General features: G+C 39.9%; 1 protein-coding gene across 4 annotated transcripts in view; it reads right to left on the bottom strand.

Moving 5' to 3' along the window:
* LOC136883507 (fatty acid synthase) overlaps positions 1-18822 on the bottom strand; it is an 830097-nt gene that overhangs the window by 46574 nt on the left and 764701 nt on the right. For all 4 annotated transcript variants that reach the window (XM_068229677.1, XM_068229680.1, XM_068229678.1 and 1 more), the window contains one exon: positions 7775-7969. In XM_068229677.1, coding sequence (XP_068085778.1) covers positions 7775-7969 — 195 coding nt within the window. The remainder of the gene's footprint in view (positions 1-7774; positions 7970-18822) is intronic.

Here is an 18822-nt window from a genome sequence, read left to right as displayed (position 1 = left end):
TGTAGTGCGTTTCGTTCCATGGTCCCTCCAAAAACGTAGTATAGAGGTTCCACTGTACTATATATTTCACTCTAGAGGTGAGTCTCATGAATAATTTTTCTCCTTTTTAATTTCTTTTCTGTTTGTTTATTCATTTCTAATTCTGGCTATCACTTCCAGATTTACTTCATTACCTGAGGCTCTAACTCACCTTAAAGACAACACCAAATTATGACAAGAAGACCACAACCAGAATTTTTATTGTTATATGTATTCTGAGACATCTGAGCCATGCAATGAAGGTCTTTGAAAGTATTTTCCACAAAAGATTTCATGAGTTAGCCAAACTTACAAAGCACCAAGCTGGATTTGTGAAAAATTGTGCCACAGCAGATGCAATCCATGCTGCACAGCTGTTAGTTGAGAAACACCGAGGAACAGATTAGCCAAACTTACAAAGCACCAAGCTGGATTTGTGAAAAATTGTGCCACAGAAGATGCAATCCATGCTGCACAGCTGTTAGTTGAGAAACACCGAGGAACAGATTAGCCGCTTCATCTCGCTTTTCTGGATCTTGAGAAGGCCTTTGATTGGGTGCCACATGATCTAATCTGGTTAGTGCGAGAACATTGCCTTCAAGAACACCTTGTTAAGTGGGTACAGATGCTCTACATAGAACCAAGGAGTTATGTTCAAGCTGCCGCAGGAGCGTCCAATTATTTCCGCATCACTGTAGGAGTCAATCAAGGATCTGCCCCAGCATCACCGCTGTTCATTCTTGTGTTGGACACTGTTACATCAGACCTGCACAAGCCAATATCATGGACACTTCTCTATGCTGATGATGTCATGTTGGCTGCTGAGAATAAGCTTGATCTCTAGCGCCAAACAGAAGAGTGGAACAACCAACTAGCACAATACAGCCTGCACCTCAAAAAAAAAAAAAAAAAAAAAAAAAAAAACAAAAAAAAAAAAAAAAAAAAAAAAAAAAAAACAGAATACATGACATTAGATCCTCGAGAAGTTGGAACCATCCACGTTGACGGCGAAGAACTACCACGAGTAGAGATGTTTAAATATCTTGGCGTTGACTAAGTGTCGTGGAGACGAAGATGCTTAGGAGGACAGCTGGCATCACTAGAGTGGATCATATTTCAAACAACGATATCAGGAAACATTTTGGTGTTGCACCGATCCAGAAGAAAATGCAGGAAAACTGTCTGCGCTGGTTTGGGCATGTGCTGCATGCAGAAGACAATACATTGGCAAAGTCAATGTATACATTGGAAGTCTCTGGGAAAGAGGCCCAAGGGACGACCAAGACAGCGATGGACCGATACAGTGCACAAAGACCTGAAAGCTGTAAGACTACATTCAGACATGGCTTGAGATCACATTAAATGGAGACAACGAATCCACACAGTGGACCCTACCACCAGGCAGGACAAATGCTAAAGAACAAGAAGAAAAAGAAGATATGTATTTTAATGTTATAATTATGCCTGCAAAATTGTCTTTGTCTTATATACGTTTCAATTAACCTATGAACTGTTTAATTTTTATTTTGGCTGAAGATGGCCATTAAGTGGCTGAAACTAGTCCCAAGACTAATGTAATATTATTTACTTGATATATGGAATTGAAAAGGTGGACTCCTTTGTCAATTTATTTCTTATAATTGCACTTCAATATGGAACAGAAATGAAATTTATAGCTTATAATGTTAGGGAAATATCGTCTTCAAACAGGCTATGCCTTACATCATATCTCAGCCTTGTGAGATGTGGATTAGGATGGGCAGAGATGAGAATAACAACAATAAGCATTATAATGGAATGTAAGTGAAAAATAACATGATTTTATGTGTTTTAACATTATTGAGTAGAGTGCAATTGAATTTGCTAATATGCTCACGTATAGTTGTTGTTCTGGTGGGATACCCAGACGCCGTCGCATCTTATTTATGGACAAATAGGGAGGTTAGGAATTGTGGGGCACGATTATAGTTTCGGCACTCATGTTTAAAAATTAGAAGAGGGGTGAAAGGAGTATTTCTGCCCGTGTCTTCAAATTTATTTCTATTCACTGATATTGTGTACATGTACAATGTTCAAGTCTCATGTTCTTATGTTATACCATCTCTTCTCATGCTGTGCTAGTGATAATCTCCCATTTTTTGTGATTGAGTTCAAACCCCATATGGAAATTAGTGATACTACATTTTTGAAGTGACAAGTCCTTACTTCAGTCATGTTCACTCTATTATTGAAATTAGTGATAGTACATTTTTGAAGTGACGAGTCCTTACTTCAGTCATGTTCACTCTATTATTGAAATTAGTGATAGTACATTATCTTTGACCAGATTATCTTAGGAGGATCATCTACTGAAACCCCCAACAAAAACTTAATCTCAATAATAATAATAATAATAATAATAATAATAATAATAATAATAATAATAATAATAATAATAATAATAATAATAATAATAATAATAATAATAATACTTGAATTAGACGTGTAAATACACTGGAATTGTAATATACATGTATCATACTGTTATAGTGGGGTATTATAGATTAGCTGTTTTGTACACAGTTTATTTTTTTTTGATTGATTTGTTTGGTGTGCAATGTTGTATTTGCCTGATTATCATTTTGTGTCAAAAATACCCATGTCTGTGTGGTAGCCAGGTCTCCTGTATTTTACCCTCACTTTCTCCTGTCTCCAGTATTTTCTCCAGGTCTCCTGTATTTTATGGGTTTTCCCATAATTTACGCATCTGATACATTTGATGTTGTTTTCCCTCATGTTTCATAAAGTTATTTATTTATTTACTTATTTATTTATGCTAATATTTCCATATCATTCAAAGATTATCGTTCCCAAATCAACAATCGATATTTCCAGTTTATCATTTCTGAATTCTCTCATTTTCATGTTGACAAGCTTGAAGCTTCTGTGATGAAACTTTCGTCTTGTACTTCGGTAGCATGTAGACGTGCAGCACGATCTCAGTTCAGTGTGCAGTTTGTATTGTATTTAGAACATTTATTTAATTATGGGTAGGGAAAGTGACAATGCGGATCACTCAAAGACACCACCATGTATCTGCCCCAATGGGAAAAAAATTGTTTTTGGGATCAGTAAAAAGTAACAAGCATAAAGCTTTTTGTTCTTTATGTCGAAGGGAATTCAGCATAGCACATGGAGGGGCAAGAGATTGTTTGCAGCATGTACTCATATCAACTACAGGTAAAGTAATAATTTTTTATATTGGTAGATTGGTAGAATGCAGGAATTATATTAATTTTTTAGTTAAATCCTAGGCCTAGGCCTATATTAGTAAAGTAAAAGAATTTATGAAAGCCTAGCAGTATTATCTCCAAATTTTATAATACCGGCAGCACATCACCATTAAGTGACAAAATCATGGCTGCCAAAGTAACTACAATCTACCATGGATCTGCATGGATTGCAGAAATAAACTATTTAAAGAAATATTCAGTGATTCTGATGTAGCTTGTAAAGTGGCATGAGGTCGTACAAAAGTGGAATGGATAGTAAATAAAGTGTTAGCCCCAAAGAGTGTAAAGGATTTTGTGAACATTCTCAGTGATCCATTTAAGCTAGAATCATTCTTTTCGATAGCAACAGATGCTTCAAATTGCAAAAACTGCAAAATGTTCCCCATTGTGATAAGATAAAATAAACTTTTGAATTTCATTGAACAAGCAGGCAAGACTGCAAATGGTACATATAATCTCCTTAAGTGTTCAAGTGTGGAGGAAAAGCTGCAGAAATGGAGTCAAGAGTTTAAGAATGATTTAAATATCAACAATTTTGGTGAATGAATGTATTAGCCCCTTTAAATGATTTTTATTACTAAGAAGAAAAAAAAAAGAATCCTGTAAGTTCAACGATCCAGCAGCATTTCTCCTCTCCGAGACCTAAGCAGCTGTACGGGAGGCACATGCATAGTTCTCGACCTTGTAAGGAGCATGCACGTGTTCGACCTAGCATCAGTAGCCAGTCTGAATTTCAGCTGTTAACATGGTGAGACAGTTATTGTTACAACACCGTATTTTTGTATGTAAAAGTTATTTTAAGTACAAGTTGGCTCGATGGTAACGCGATGCATTTGTTCAGCAATTTCCATCATGAGCACAGATTCACGTAATTGTAAATAAATTTGAAACAACTGGCTCAGTGCTCAATAAAAAACATGCGCGCACACAAACAGTTTTAACAGAGGAAAATCTAGATGACATTGGTGCAAATCTTGAACAGTCACCAAATAAATCTCTCACAAAATTAGCATAACAAGTAGGGATTTTGGTTTCTTCTGCACACAGAGCTACAAAGCTGTTACACATCAAACCGTACAGGTTTACACAGGTCCATTGTTTAAAACCTGCTGATCCAGCCACAAGAGTGAGGTGCTGTGAGTGGTATCTTGCATCATTGAACGATCGCTTATTCGACCTACGGTGTGTGTTCTTTTCGAACGAGGCCTGGTTTCATCTTAATGGTCTTGTGAACAGTCATAACTCTTGCTGTTGATGTGCAGAAAATCCTACTGGTGTTTATGAAGTCCCTCATTATGAAGGATGACACTTCCAGCATCTTTTACAATGTACGATTTGATATACAATTGTATAGACGCTTAAAGTAGGGCGGCCACACAACGTAAGTTGGGCTAAGACAGCTGCTGTAGCACAGAGTATAAACACTGTGTGCTCGGTCTGGGTTTATAAGACAGACCCTGTATGTAAAATAGTGAATAATGGAGTAAGAGATAGATTACAGGATATAGATGGGGAAACAGGACAAAGACAGTAATTGATTATTTCTTGGTGGAAGAACAAATCGTAGACTGCTGTTAGATGTAACAGCCTTGCCATGTATGTATGTATGTATGTTGGGTATTCAGCCCGAAGGCTGGTTGGATCCTCAACAGGTTCACCATTAGCTGTCATAGATGGCCTAGGTGTCACTGAAGAGGCGTACTAGGGAAATGAGGAGTGAGGTAGTTTCCCGTTGCTTTCCTCACTGAGTCAGAAGTTGCTATTGCACATCAGTCTGCCAAGCCCACTGAAATGCATGCACCAACCGACCCTATTAGTGACATTTTCACACCATTCATAGCAGGGACTGGCTGCATAAGGAATGGCATTACTAGCATCGCTCATACCTCAGTCACTTTCATATTGTCAAAGTCAAGTATAAGACTGAGACAGGTCAATGAAAGTAACAATTTCATTCTAGCACATACCAGAAGACATAGTGCACTGTAAACACTACATCTTGCCAGCAAAGGCCTAGCCTTGCCATAAGTAGCCTTTAATACATAGTAGTGGTAGCAAAAATAAAAGTAGGAAAAATAGTGAATATGATAGAAAAGAGAGAAGAAACCAAATAAAAGTATGGAAAATAAAAAGTCCAATATAAATTAAAACAACACATACCCAGAGCTAAGGTGGAGAGTGTGGAAGTGGAAAGGTAGATATTCAAGAAAGCATTTGTGAGCTGTGCAGAGTGCTTGTGGCAAAAGAGTGAAAGATAATAATAATAATAATAATAATGTTATTTGTTTTACGTCCCACTAACTACTCTTTTACGGTTTTCGGAGACGCCGAGGTGCCGGAATTTAGTCCCGCAGGAGTTCTTTTTACGTGCTAGTAAATCTACCGACACGAGGCTGACGTATTTGAGCACCTTCAAATACCACCGGACTGAGCCAGGATCGAACCTGTCAAGTTGGGGTCAGAAGGCCAGCGCCTTAACCGTCTGAGCCACTCAGCCCGGCAGAGTGAAAGATAAGGAGACTCCATGGTGCAATAAGAGGGTAAAGAAAGAAAATAAGAAGCATGGCGAGTATGAAATATAGATAAAACAGAACAAAGTAGAATAAAGTATCAGGAAATGAAAAGAAGTTGCAAAAAAGTAGTAAGTGAAGAAGAAAAGCTGAGGAGGATTAACTTGAGAGTTGGACGAGGATGTATATAATGGTAAATGAATGCTACATGTGACTCGTAAGAAGGAAGAAGAGGAGAAAGGAGAAAAAAAAAAAAAAGAAGTTAATAACATAACCAGAGGAGAAAAGGAAGACATGGAAGGCTTACTTTTATGAACTTCTGAATATGAGGAGGGGCGTAGATGAGAAGATAGAGGCGGAGTGTAAGGAGACGGAATCTGAGAGTAAAATCACAATGAAAAAGGTGGAAATTGCTGTCAAACAAATGAAAAAATGTGAAAAGCAGCAGGATGGGATGAATTGTATGTGGAAATGATAAAAAGAACAGGACCTGTTGGTTTACCATGGCTGTATATGCCATTTACATGCATTTGGAAAGAAAAATTGGTACCAAATGACTGGCATATAGGAGTAATAATACCTGTATTTAAGAATGTGATGATTATTGAGGAATCACACTCATATCTCAGATAGCAAGAGTATTTGAAAAGGCAGGAGAATGAAATCCTGGCAAGTGAAATGACATTTTTAACTATTGTAAGAAAGAAAGAAAGAAAGAAAGAAAGAAAGAAAGGAGGGCCTCAGAAATTAAATTGGAGTGGATGTACAGAGATCATTCTCCAGACTGAAGCTAGTTTTAACAAACAAATGCCACAGATTTGAACCAGAAAACTTGGAGAAGACTGTTGTAGTGTACTGCAAAGCAAATTATGGACAGGAAAACTAGGGGGTGGAGTGTAAAATGAAAGAAGAATATGTATTTGAGTGTGTTTCTTCAAGTTTGTGATTTTGCTTTGTAAAAGGTACGACATCCTCAATGTATAATCTCAAATACGTATTGTATATAGTCTAACCTCAAAATCTGTATATAGCAGGTGTTTTCTGCTTTAATTTGGTATATATGGAGGGTTCTGAAAACTTACTGTAAGGTTTATTATCCAGATACATGTAGAGACATTTAAGAATGTTGGAGAGATCTCCATGTGTATTGGTAAATAGTAATCGAAAGTTCCAGCTGGATCCATTACTGGAGTACTCCATTTGACTAGCTGGTCAATCGATGTTTCGAATGTGTTCCATTTAGAATGTGTAAGAACCCTTCCAGAAATCGATAATTCGATATGGTTGATCGAACAGTATATATATCGAGCTGTCAGTCAGTGGACCAGATCAGTTCAAGAGAGTGTATGTTATAGTGCACGAGTCAGTGTTGTTGATATCTGTACTTGTCAGAATCAACTTAGGGTACTCTCCTATTAAGTGCTGTAGTGTCACTTGCTATTGTGTGTAATTGTGTGTTGAGACTTACAGTGATAATAAAGTAGTTTACGCAAGGAAGTGAAGGTGTTCTCGTGTGATATTTATTTACGTCAAATAAAATCGCATTTGAGAGCAATAGTTTCTACAGGGGCTTCTTGAAACCTTACTGATTTATGACGTGTATTAATTAACACACTTTGTCTTATCTAGGAGACGTGTGCAATTGTTTTAACGGTGAACACTGGTACATCTCAGAAGCTATGCACACGTTGTTTATAATAACGGAACAGCCGCAGCTTTTAATAGTGTGATTATTTTTTTCTCATTCAGTTATTTATTCATGATCATGATTTTATGTATTGGTGTGTCTAGTAAAGGAATGTTTCGTTTGCATATCATGTAATGGAAATAAGTGCATTCTTAATTGTATATTTCACCACTCTTTGCAGCATAGTTGCATGCTTATATTGATGATTTATACAGCATATAGATCTGATCTCTAGTCAAGAAATATGGTAAAACATAATGAGGTGATGAACAAGATAGGATACTTACCATCTTTGACTTCCTCGGTTCTTGTACTTCCAAGGTTTTCCAGCTGTTGGACGGTGAGGTCTCTGATCTCGACAGGGGTAAGGAAGACTTCAAACTCCTGTTCTAGCACTTGTTTGATCTCTACTCCTGTCATAGAGTCCATTCCCAATTCCGCCAGGGATGTGTTGGGCCGGATTTTGGATACGTCATGCATACCTAAAATATAAGAAGGCAACAGTGATTTGTGTTACTAGGTCAGGAGCTGAGAGAGAGAGAAGGAAGGAAGAAATGCAATACTGAGGGCATAAATGGAAGCAATCAGAATTAATAACAAACTGATACTCCTTGAAACATTTCTACAGCTTCCTCCATGGATCAGTGATAGTGTGTTGACCTCCAGGTTTCAAGATTTGTTTTTGAACTCAGCAGAGGCTATCAGATTTTTGAAGGTCATAAACAAGTTCTTTTGATACTCCGTCATATGGTTTTGGTACGTAACAATCTCAGGTGTTAATGGAACAGCCATACATAGATCATTCAAGAGAGACCCGCTTCTCTGCCATCTGGGAGAGTAAAATTAATTGAAACTGACACACAGACAGCCTAAATGGCATCACATAAAAAATGGCTGCATGTGGTAGCTAAGGCTATAATATTTATGTATTTTACGCCCACATTGGAACACTTAAATCAAACCATATACTGTACATCTAAGTCTTCAAAGAATTAACTGGGAATTTAGCTCTCCCAAAACCTCTTCATTCTTTCCGACCTGGCTATCCTTCCTTCTACAGATATGACATATTTTTTTTGTAGCAAAGTTTTTATGTTTGTCTTATGTTTGTTCTAAAGAATCCTTCTCTCTCCTCTATTTGTAATTTGTTGCATTCAACTCTTCTAAATCATCTTGAACTTCCTTGAACAAATAATTTTTCTTTTTACATTTCCAAAAGCAGTTAAATATTTGTTTCAATAGCCTGGTTTCATCTAATCTTGATATATGATAGAAAAAGGCAATTCTCCTTTTTCTCATTGTGTTAATGACTCACTTTCTCGTTATACCACTGCATGAGGCAACAATCTTCATTGTCCATCTAGCTGGTGCTTTTTATTAATGATTGTTCTGATAATCCTTCTGTCAACCTTCTGCAGTCTATCTGTTGTTGATTTGGTGTTCAATTTAAATAGTATTTCACTAGCATAAGTTTCTTCAGGCTTAATGACAGAATAGTAATTTTGAAATTTGGCATTTGCCCTCCTGAGCCAGCCTCAAAGAGGAGTGGATGAGAGCATCCAGCTGTAAAATGCTGTCACATGGGAATCACATCATCTCATCCTCGACCCAGTAAATCGAAATGGGATTACCGGATGAGGAAAATAATGCCAATTAGGAGCAAAGTTCTGGTGGTGCTTGCAAACTGAACTGAAGAGGCAAAGATGCTCCCCAACTTGAAAAGGTTAAGAAACCCTGCCCGACATTAACACTGACATGCCATGAAGTGATTAATATCAAGTGTAATTTGCCAGGTGTGTCCTTCACTTCACATATACTCCAGGAAAGTGAAAAAAGAACACCTTGATGCAAGTGAATAAGGCCTGCTATACTTGCACGGGACACTACGACAGGGCAGTGCTGCGGACGCACCAGTAACCGTGTTATCAGCCGTGGAATATTGCAAGCTGCGCAAGAGTTTGCCACCGCCAGAGCCAGTGGCAGCCAGTTTGCCATAGCATACGGAGCTCCATCTTTGTCTGCAACATTGTAACATTGTTAGCATGTCGCGACAGTGTGTATGTGAACTGTTTGTGCAATTGATGGAGTTTGAACAAGGGCCTGCGGGAGGTCGGGTGGTCGTACCGCAGAATTGTACAACACGTGTGGCGAGAGGTTTCAACAGTGTATAGATGTTGTGGCCAGTGGTCACCAGAAGGTGCACATGCCCATCGGCCTGGGTCCGGACAGTGGCGATGCACAGATGCACGTCAAGACCGTTGCAACTTACAAAGTGCTGTATTGGATTGCACTGCGACTTCACAACAAATTAAGTACACTGTTGCTCCAGGGGTATCAGCGAGGACCATTTGTAACCGTCTCAATGAAGCAGGGCTACGATCCTGTGTGCCATTAGGGTGTCTTCTGCTCATGCCCCAAAATCTTGCAGCCCACCACCATTGGTGTTGTGATAGGTGCTTATGGAAGGATGAATGGAGATGTGTCGTCTTCAGTGATGAGAACTGCTTCTGCCTTGGTGCTGTATTTGTACGAAATTCCAACCCTACGTTAAGTCAATTTTTTTTTTTACGCCAATATTTACACCAAGTTATAGGTATTTTGTATTGTCAGTATCATATGTTTCATTGTAAGAACAGTGTGTAAAATTGGTGGCATCCTGTGGCACCAAAGATGGGAATCTTGGTTAAGCAAGAGAACTAAATATAGAGTCAGTTGTGTAAGAAGTTAGTTTGCCCAACATGACGTGTCTCCCAACAGTTTTCACGGCGTCAGTACGCCAAGGCTGAGTGTCACAATTTTGAAAATGGCGTGCCACATGTGACAGAAATGGAAGATGGTGATTAGTTAGGACAGAGAAAAACATGTGACTTGAAGAGTTTATTTTATGGCTGGTTTGCCGGAAGGTTGGTCTTATGGACTCATTCGAGCCATTCGTAATGATCATCCAGCCAGCCAGCATGGAGCTAGCACCCAGAATGCCAGCGCACCGATCTCCCAGCACCTACTCTCTGGTACAGCCATACCACCTGTCGTCGTCCACCCGAGAGCCAGCCACTGTTCCCTGCGCGGTCTGTCCTGTTTGATACACTCGGACTGGACTGTCTGCGTTCACCGCCAGTCTCTCCAGACCAGGCCAGCCTGTCAATGTGCAGACACACCAAGTAATTTGTCTAGCTCTTAATAGCGCTGTTGGTTCGAATCTTGTCACTGCGAAATCAGTTAAACTATACCTGATTCAACCACAGCCTATTAAGTAGTGCCAAGCAAAGCAGCTGGTCCTCCTAGGAGATTGACCGTTCCAGTGCTTTTTCTCCTATCCCAATCTAGTTACCCCCCCCCCCCCCAGAATATGGCCAACCCTGGTGGATTGAGTAGCTGGGGCCCATATTCAGACCCATATACGGACTTCAATACTTCCCCCACAATCACATTCAACCGAACCTGTCCTTACAATGAGGACAAGTACATAGTTGGTGCTGGACCAAACTCCCACGCTCAAAAACCTCTAAACCACTTCAGGCAGCAACTCGCCACAATCCTGCAGCCCATAACCCCCCCCTCATCCACACCACTGCAGAAGACGACGACCACCAATTTTACACCATACCCAACAGGCCTTCTGACAACCCTGCATTCCTACAACTCCTAAGAAACAACAATCCAACCCACAAACTACAGCAATCCCCACCCGGCCACGAAACCTCACCACTGTCTAACACCCATTCCCCAACCACCTCCAAAGAAGCGGACAAAGAAGAAGGAAAAGAAGAACACAACTACGAACATCTGTTCTTCTACACCAGAAGAAACACCATCTTCCCCATAGCTCAGAATTGCAACTTCCTCCTTATCCCACTCTCGAACCTAGGACTCGTACCATGCACCCGCAAAGAAGTCATTGAGACCCTCATACCCATAATGAGTCACCATATAGCTGTCATCGAGAAAACCCACAATAATCACTTAATCATCACCCCTATCAAAAACAAGTCAATTTTCACCATCCTTGATAGACTCATGCAGACCAGTATCAACTGCCCATTTCAAATCAACCCTATAATGGATTCATCTGATGAGCAAGACCCCTCGCCCTCACCCACCCCTACACCCTCCACCACAGAAGCTGGCTCTCAAACCACAGATCCAACAGCTCAAACCATTCCACATCCACCCCCACGGTCACCCACTCCACCTATTCCCACACCACATCCCCCGGCCCCCACTACCAATCCAACTCAAACAGAAGTCAGGATAGAGGCTGAACTACCTACAAAAGCAGCCCAACATCTGACTACACTAAACACAAGTACACAGACTAGGAGAAGGCGTAACAAACCTCTCCCTAAGTCACATTCACAACCATCACACAAAACCACTACAGTGACTCGAACCCACAAACCTTCCTGCCCCACCCTCATCACACAATGCTTCAATTGCCTGAAGTTCTATCATTCTGCAGATAACTGCTCAGAATTCACCTGCTGCAACAGATGTGATGAACCCCCATCACCACTCTGTCTGAAAGGTACAATGGGACCAGCCGAAGTGTGCCAACTGCCAAGGCAGTCATGCCGCTTCGTTTCCTGGCTGCCCTCATCTTAACCAGGCAATCAAGAAGCACTACAGACATTATCACCACCTTACCCACACGAACACCCCCCCCCCTCCCTCCTAAACCTCAATATATCCTCAATATTAGTATTATCCCACCCCCCTTGAACCCAGTACCTCCACTACCTCCCCTGTCCAACCTAACTCAAAACCCTAATAACCTCCTCCAGTTACTATTGCTACTCCTCACAACCCAGAACTGGCGAGCCCCAGCCCCACCCACCATATACTAAACCAAGTCCAGACCAGTCCCCCTTCCCCTCCCGCCAAGTAGCTTTGTAACCTCTTGCCACACAACCAACACCTAAGCTTTCTTCTTATTATTCTTCAAAGCACTGGAACAAACACTACAGACAGTTAAGCAACATCGGGCGTGGTCCCCATTGGATGGGTGGACCTATGTCTGTACTTCTGCTTTGTCTTCTCTGTGCCACCACTAAATGCTGAATAAGCACTTACAGCACACATGATAGCACGTGTGCCTGGTCACATTCTGACCAATGAAGACTTCACAGTATCCCAATCCACCAATAACATTACGAAAGAAATGGGAACAGCAACGACAGACATGGCACTCAAGACCAATAAGGTTGATGGGCCAAAAAGTTCACGCATTGACCCTTACAGTGAATGCAGTGAACATGGGGATGGCATAGCAGGTTGGTCTTATTTGTCTTAAGTAGTGGAAATGTTGTGATCGACATCTATATGAAGTGTGCGACGTTTAGTCCCACCGAAGGCTGCTTGTGTCTGTATCTTGGAGAATTGTGTCTCATCTTCGGACGTCCGATTGGGACATCCGACAGTCTGCTATGAAGTGTTAAGCCATTAAACTTAGCTGAATACAAAGTGAGTATGGTTTCACAAACTTGTCAGGAAAGTTATTGGTGAGTTTGATGAGGTGTAGCAGGTTATGCGCCTGAGGTTCATAATCCTGTTATTCAGATTGGTCAGATTATGTATGGTATATAAATTCTAGCTAAGAAGAAAATATTGTGTAAATACGTACAGTGGAGTTCAATGTGTGTCAAGGGGCCGAGAAAGTCCTAATGTGGTATTTATTACATAGCAAGGTCATCGTACCAGCTAATTTAATTCAGTAATTATGTCGTGTAAATTCAGTGCTGATTGTGAGTAATAAGAGAAAACAGTGTATTTCTTATACTCTAATTTATGTTGTCATGTGGTGGAGGCGGTATGCTATGGGTATAGTGAATTGGTTCGTGTTAAGTTTTGTTGTCATATGTTGTGAAGGTGGTTGGTAGCCTATTATTATGGTACAAGATCATTGAGATGGTTAATTTTGAAAGTATATTGATATATCTTAATTGATTGTGTGTCACTTCACAATTCTCTTTTGTTAGTTGTGTTCCATAACATTGTATCATTGTATTAATTAACTAAGTGTAAATGTATTGGGGAGTCCAGAAACCTGTAGATGACAATTGGGTGCTACAGCAGTTTAGTTTTCATAATAATAATACTAAAAATAATAATAGTAATGGATTGATGAGAGTTATCCTGTGTAGTGCAGTTTTAAACGTGAATGTTATAAGTCCTAGTAAGATTATGATCATATTGTGGAGGTAGTGTTTGGTTGGTACCAGTGCCGTGGCAATGATGGTCGTACCTGTGTGTGGCGTCATGCAGGTGAGCACCAATGCCTAGAGTGTATACTACAGAGGCACACAGGGCCAACACCTGGTATCATGGTGTTGGGAGCCATATCCTACACTCGCCTTTCACCTCTGGTGATCGTCGAAGGAACACTGAACAGTGCACATTAGATCAAAACCATCATTCAACCTGTCGTGCTACCGCTCATGCACCAACAAGGCAATGTGCTTTTCCAACAGAACAGTGCATGTCCACATGTATCCCGTGCCACCCAACGTGCTCTCCGAGGTGTATGTCAACTATCCTGGCTAGCATGATCCCCAGATCTGTCCCCCTTTGAGCATGTTTGGGACTGGATGAAATGTCATCTTGTGTGATCTGCACGACCAGCAGGAAATCTGGCCGAGCTGAGGCACCAGGCAGAAATTGCACGGGAAGCCATTCTGCAAGACTACATTTGTCACCTCTACGATTGTCTTCACAGAAGAATTACAGCCTGCATTGCTGCAAAAGGAGGGTATATGCAGTACTAGCGCAGGCACTGCGCACAGCCTGTCGACTGTATTCAAGATGCATATGGCTCTGTCGGTGTGATCACGTGTTTTATACTCCACTGATGAAGGGAATGGTTGAGATTTCCCGAAACATGTATGGTTTAATAAATAATGTTTCTTTCATTTAATGAGTGTATTGATCAAGGCGGATTTAAATAAACTATTATAGATAGTTATATTGTACATTCCTTAAGAGAGTGTCAAAAAAAATTTCCTCTGCTGGGTCGACTTATTCATGGTGTTCTTTCTTTCATTTTCCCGGAATGTATTTATTTAACCATTATGGCAGTTTCTCAAAACCACGGAAAATCATCCTCAAAGCTGCCGTCAGTGGGGTTAGTACTCACTATCTTCTGAATGCAGGCTGACAGCCCCGTGACCCAAACCACGCAGCCATTTGCTTGGTATTCTTTTATGTTATTCTCATATGCAGACAGTTGTATTGTGTACTGACACATCGTTACTGCTTGCAGAAGAATTTTAAAATGTTTTTCCACTGTCTTCGTGTTGCGTTTCATCTAGGTCACAACAAAGTGCCTTACACACAGTAACGTCACCGAAGGCAATCAGTCTTATGTAGATTAGGTCAGTAGCATAATGTTATACACATCGCTATCCTTTGCAAAAAATACTTAATCAAACCTCTACACTCCTGTAGTCTGGTACCAACAAATGCACTACACGGAAAAGCACAGAATTTTCAATATGAACTCATTCTCTCATGTTCTTAGCAGAAAAATATATACGAGACTTCCATCTTTTCAGTATAGCAGAGTGGGTTTTTTTTTCTTTCTTTTTTTTTTTTTAATTTTTTTTTTCTTTTTCTTTTTCTTCAACTGTCCAACATCTCATTTTCACTTTGAAAAGCTATTAAGTTTCAATTCTTAAGTGAATCTCATGCACTCAAGTACCTTCTGAAAAGGTTGGAATGTGAACCGCAGAACAGCCATTTTGATGTGGGGAAGAACTCTCAGTATGTTAGTGTGTCTGTGTTTTTGTTAAGTTGCTTATTATTGCAAGATTCTTTCTTGTTAACCCGTTAAGTGGGGAGCGAGCTCTTCCTCTTTACACACTACGGTGGGGAGGTGTTTTCATCATTATTTTTTTTTTTAAATACTTGGATTTATGCAACCCGACATGTATCTATCTAATATTACTTGTATATTGTGACAATAAGACACATTAATTTCGATACTGCACCGCATATTCACGATAAAGAATGATTTTTAAGCACTACGTTTTTTAGTGCAACAAAGGCATAAGTCTCATATTTCCCGTTTTTTCTCTTATGGGCATTGTAATAATTACTTTCTGAAACTTGTACATAAGCAGTAAACATTTACGAATCAAACTGTCATTGTAGTCCCACAAGCACTATAATATATTGTTATACTTTACTATTATTACACTATTGAAGAATATAAAAATGATCAGAGAAAAATGTACTCACCGAATATCTACTTTCTTCTCTTGTTCTGGATATGAAACTGCCGAGTCACTAATTTCACTCATAGATTTTAACTAGTCTATATATCCACACACCCAGTGGCGGTGACAATGGGGGGGGAGGGGGTTAGCGGTTAGGGGTAGTGCTCCTCCACATTTTGGGGAAAAATAACATTTTTATTGCATTTTAGCCGTATAAAAAAGAAATTAAATTCGCAGTTCAAATGTAGGTCCTACCCTTTTGTTTCTAATTTCTTTATCCGCTAGTCGCCGTCACTGTCTACACGCACGCACACACACGAGTTTACACAATTAGGGACACTATTCACAATACACGTTCAATGGACGCCTCTCAGTTCACATTTTAGCTGTGTGGTACACTCCGAAACAAGGAGCCGGGCACAGTGCTACATCGCAGATTTTGCAGCAGTGCTGTGTCTCCTTTCTTTTATTATTTGCATTGCAAACAACACATCTCTTGCTTGCAATGGGTTTCGTCTTTGAAGGGGCATTGAAATCCGGGAAGTGCCTTCCCGAGAATCGATCCGAAGGGTCATTTGACAGTGACACTACTGATCTGACTGGCTGGGCTTCAGCAGGGATTGATTTATCATACTTGTCAAAAAGCTTCTGGATAACGTGCATACGAAATTGTAAGTGAGTGAATTTTCCTCCATGTTTTTGATAAATAACGAAGGAATTGAACATTGTTATGTCCAACAAGTGCCTGAAAATCTTTTGGTAGAATTTCTTGATTCGCTTTCGGGCTGTACTGTACGGGACCATACACTGATCAGATAAATCGACCCCACCCATTGAGTCATTATAATCTATACACATGACAGGCTTTTCTACTGTGTCCCCTTTCCTGTTTTTCACAGTGTGTATTTCGGCATCATGTATGCTACTTAGCATACACACATCCCTCTTGTCTCTCCACTTGAGAGCAATGAGTTTGTTACGATAAGCAAACGCAACTTCCCCCTTTTTTAGTTTCTTCCCCATAACATCTTTTGGGAGATTTTTCCTGTTCGGTCTTACGGTGCCTACAGCATCTGTCTGAAGGTCATTGAGCAGGTCAAATAGCTCCGGACTACTGTAGTAATTATCCACAGCTATTAGATAACCTTTATTCAGCAGACCTTCGGCCAGTGTAAATACAACTTTGGAAGGCTTAGTGTACTCAGAAATATCTATTCCACAAACTTCGTTTACCAGATCAGTTTCCTTCCCCGTATACCATAGGAGGTTCCACATATACCCAGATTTAGCTTCACATAACTTATAAGATTCCATACCAAAGCGCGACCGTTTCTTCGGTATGTATACCTTCCATCCCAGTCTACCTTTCCACAATAACAGGCTCTCATCGATAGATAGGCGATCGTCTGGAGTATATGCAGTTCTGAATTTTGATAATAGGTCGTCTAGAACTGGCTTCACTTTATAGAATTTGGGGTGAACCTGTCTATTATATGCTTCATTGTCTGCAAAATGCAAAAATTTAAGTAAAAGGAAAAATCGTTTCTCAGACATAATTTCATAAAATACAGGAGTAGCTAACAGTTTATTACGAGAAAAGTAATGGACTAATTTCGGCTTCTGAACAATACCCTGCAGTAATAAGATTCCTAAAAAGAGTTTTATTTCATTTTTGTTAGTGGGTACCCAGTCTCTCTCACGACTTCTTCTTTTCACTTTTGCCATCAACGAATTTGAGATAATTATTTGCTGAGCATACAGATTTGTTTGCTGTGCAATAAGATCACAAAGTCCGTCACCTATAAAAAATTCGTAAATTTCTTCGGGCTGTTTCTTATCCAAAAGTTTACCCTGAATTCCAGCATTGTAATTTGTTGGAAATCTTGCTCGCTTACAACCCCGCACATCCCATTCACCCTGTACAGCAGCAGGATTACCGTCATTCGCAGTTTCAGTTTCACTGCTTTCACTGGAACTCGAACTCCGCACCGATTGAACCGGTCTTGGAACACTACTAGAAAAGCTAATTCCTGGAATATTTACTAATAACGGAGATTCATCGTCACTTTCCGAGCTGAAGTCACTACAACTTTCATCTTCGCTATTTTCAAGGATATCACGAATAGTACAATCACTTGGAATATCCCCCGCCCTTTTAAACATACTGTATTATGATATAAAACAAAATAAACATTTCAAAAACGCAAAAGGAACACACTGAAGCTTCTATTTATCGTGAACTTAGTACAGCGCAGGGCCAGTCATGCGGCCTACTGACAAATGCACGGGCTGAATGTGATGCGGCGCTTAAGCGATTTTTGCACTGAACAAATACGAACGAAACAGAAAGGGGATTCCCTGTCGCAATACCGTTCTTACTACGTAGTTCGAAAAAAATCGTCAAGATGGCAGCACCTTCCAAAGCATGTGAGGAAAGTTTCAAGGCTCGCGCCTAATATTGAAGATAAGAAAAAAATAAAAACAGTCCTGCGTCTGGAGCCGCATCGCCCACCCTAGCGCAGAGTTTGAAGTGCGGATGGAGACGCAAGCCCCGCTCTACGGGTTAATACAGTAGAAGTCCGTTATAGTGAGAATTCATAACAGCGAAAATTTTACTCGCTATAACGGATTGTTGTTATTATCCGATTTTTTATAAAAGTTAACTATTAAATACACAAATAAAAACTGTCCAACATGGATATATAAACATGTATATTTTTTGCCCCAAAAATGCGTGCACGAAAAAGATGAGAGAACAAATACGAAAACCTTTTCCACTGCAATTTAATAAATAACAACAGTGTATTAAAAACACATGACTATATATATAAAAATATTTGCACTGGGGCCATAAAGGTATCGGTGCATTATTGCAGACTCTTTCTAAAACAAATGTCACCTGAAACCTTATATTTCAAACCAGTGGGTTATTAAACATTGTGTTCTGGTCACACTCTTCGACTATGAATTATTTGGAGGTTGAACTTGGCCATGTGCAAGAGAACAATCTTGACTATCGTCTTGAATGCAATAACACTTTGATCGATTTGAGTTAAAACTCGAAGGTGCGAGTTTCAACATATGCGCCACCATTGAAATATGCAGATGCCTGTCCACTTCCTGCA

This window comes from Anabrus simplex, chromosome 11, assembly GCF_040414725.1.
Source record: "Anabrus simplex isolate iqAnaSimp1 chromosome 11, ASM4041472v1, whole genome shotgun sequence".
In the NCBI taxonomy this organism is placed as follows: domain Eukaryota; kingdom Metazoa; phylum Arthropoda; class Insecta; order Orthoptera; family Tettigoniidae; genus Anabrus; species Anabrus simplex.
The sequence above is the reverse complement of the archived record's forward strand: the minus strand, read 5'-3'. Positions and strand labels throughout refer to the sequence as shown.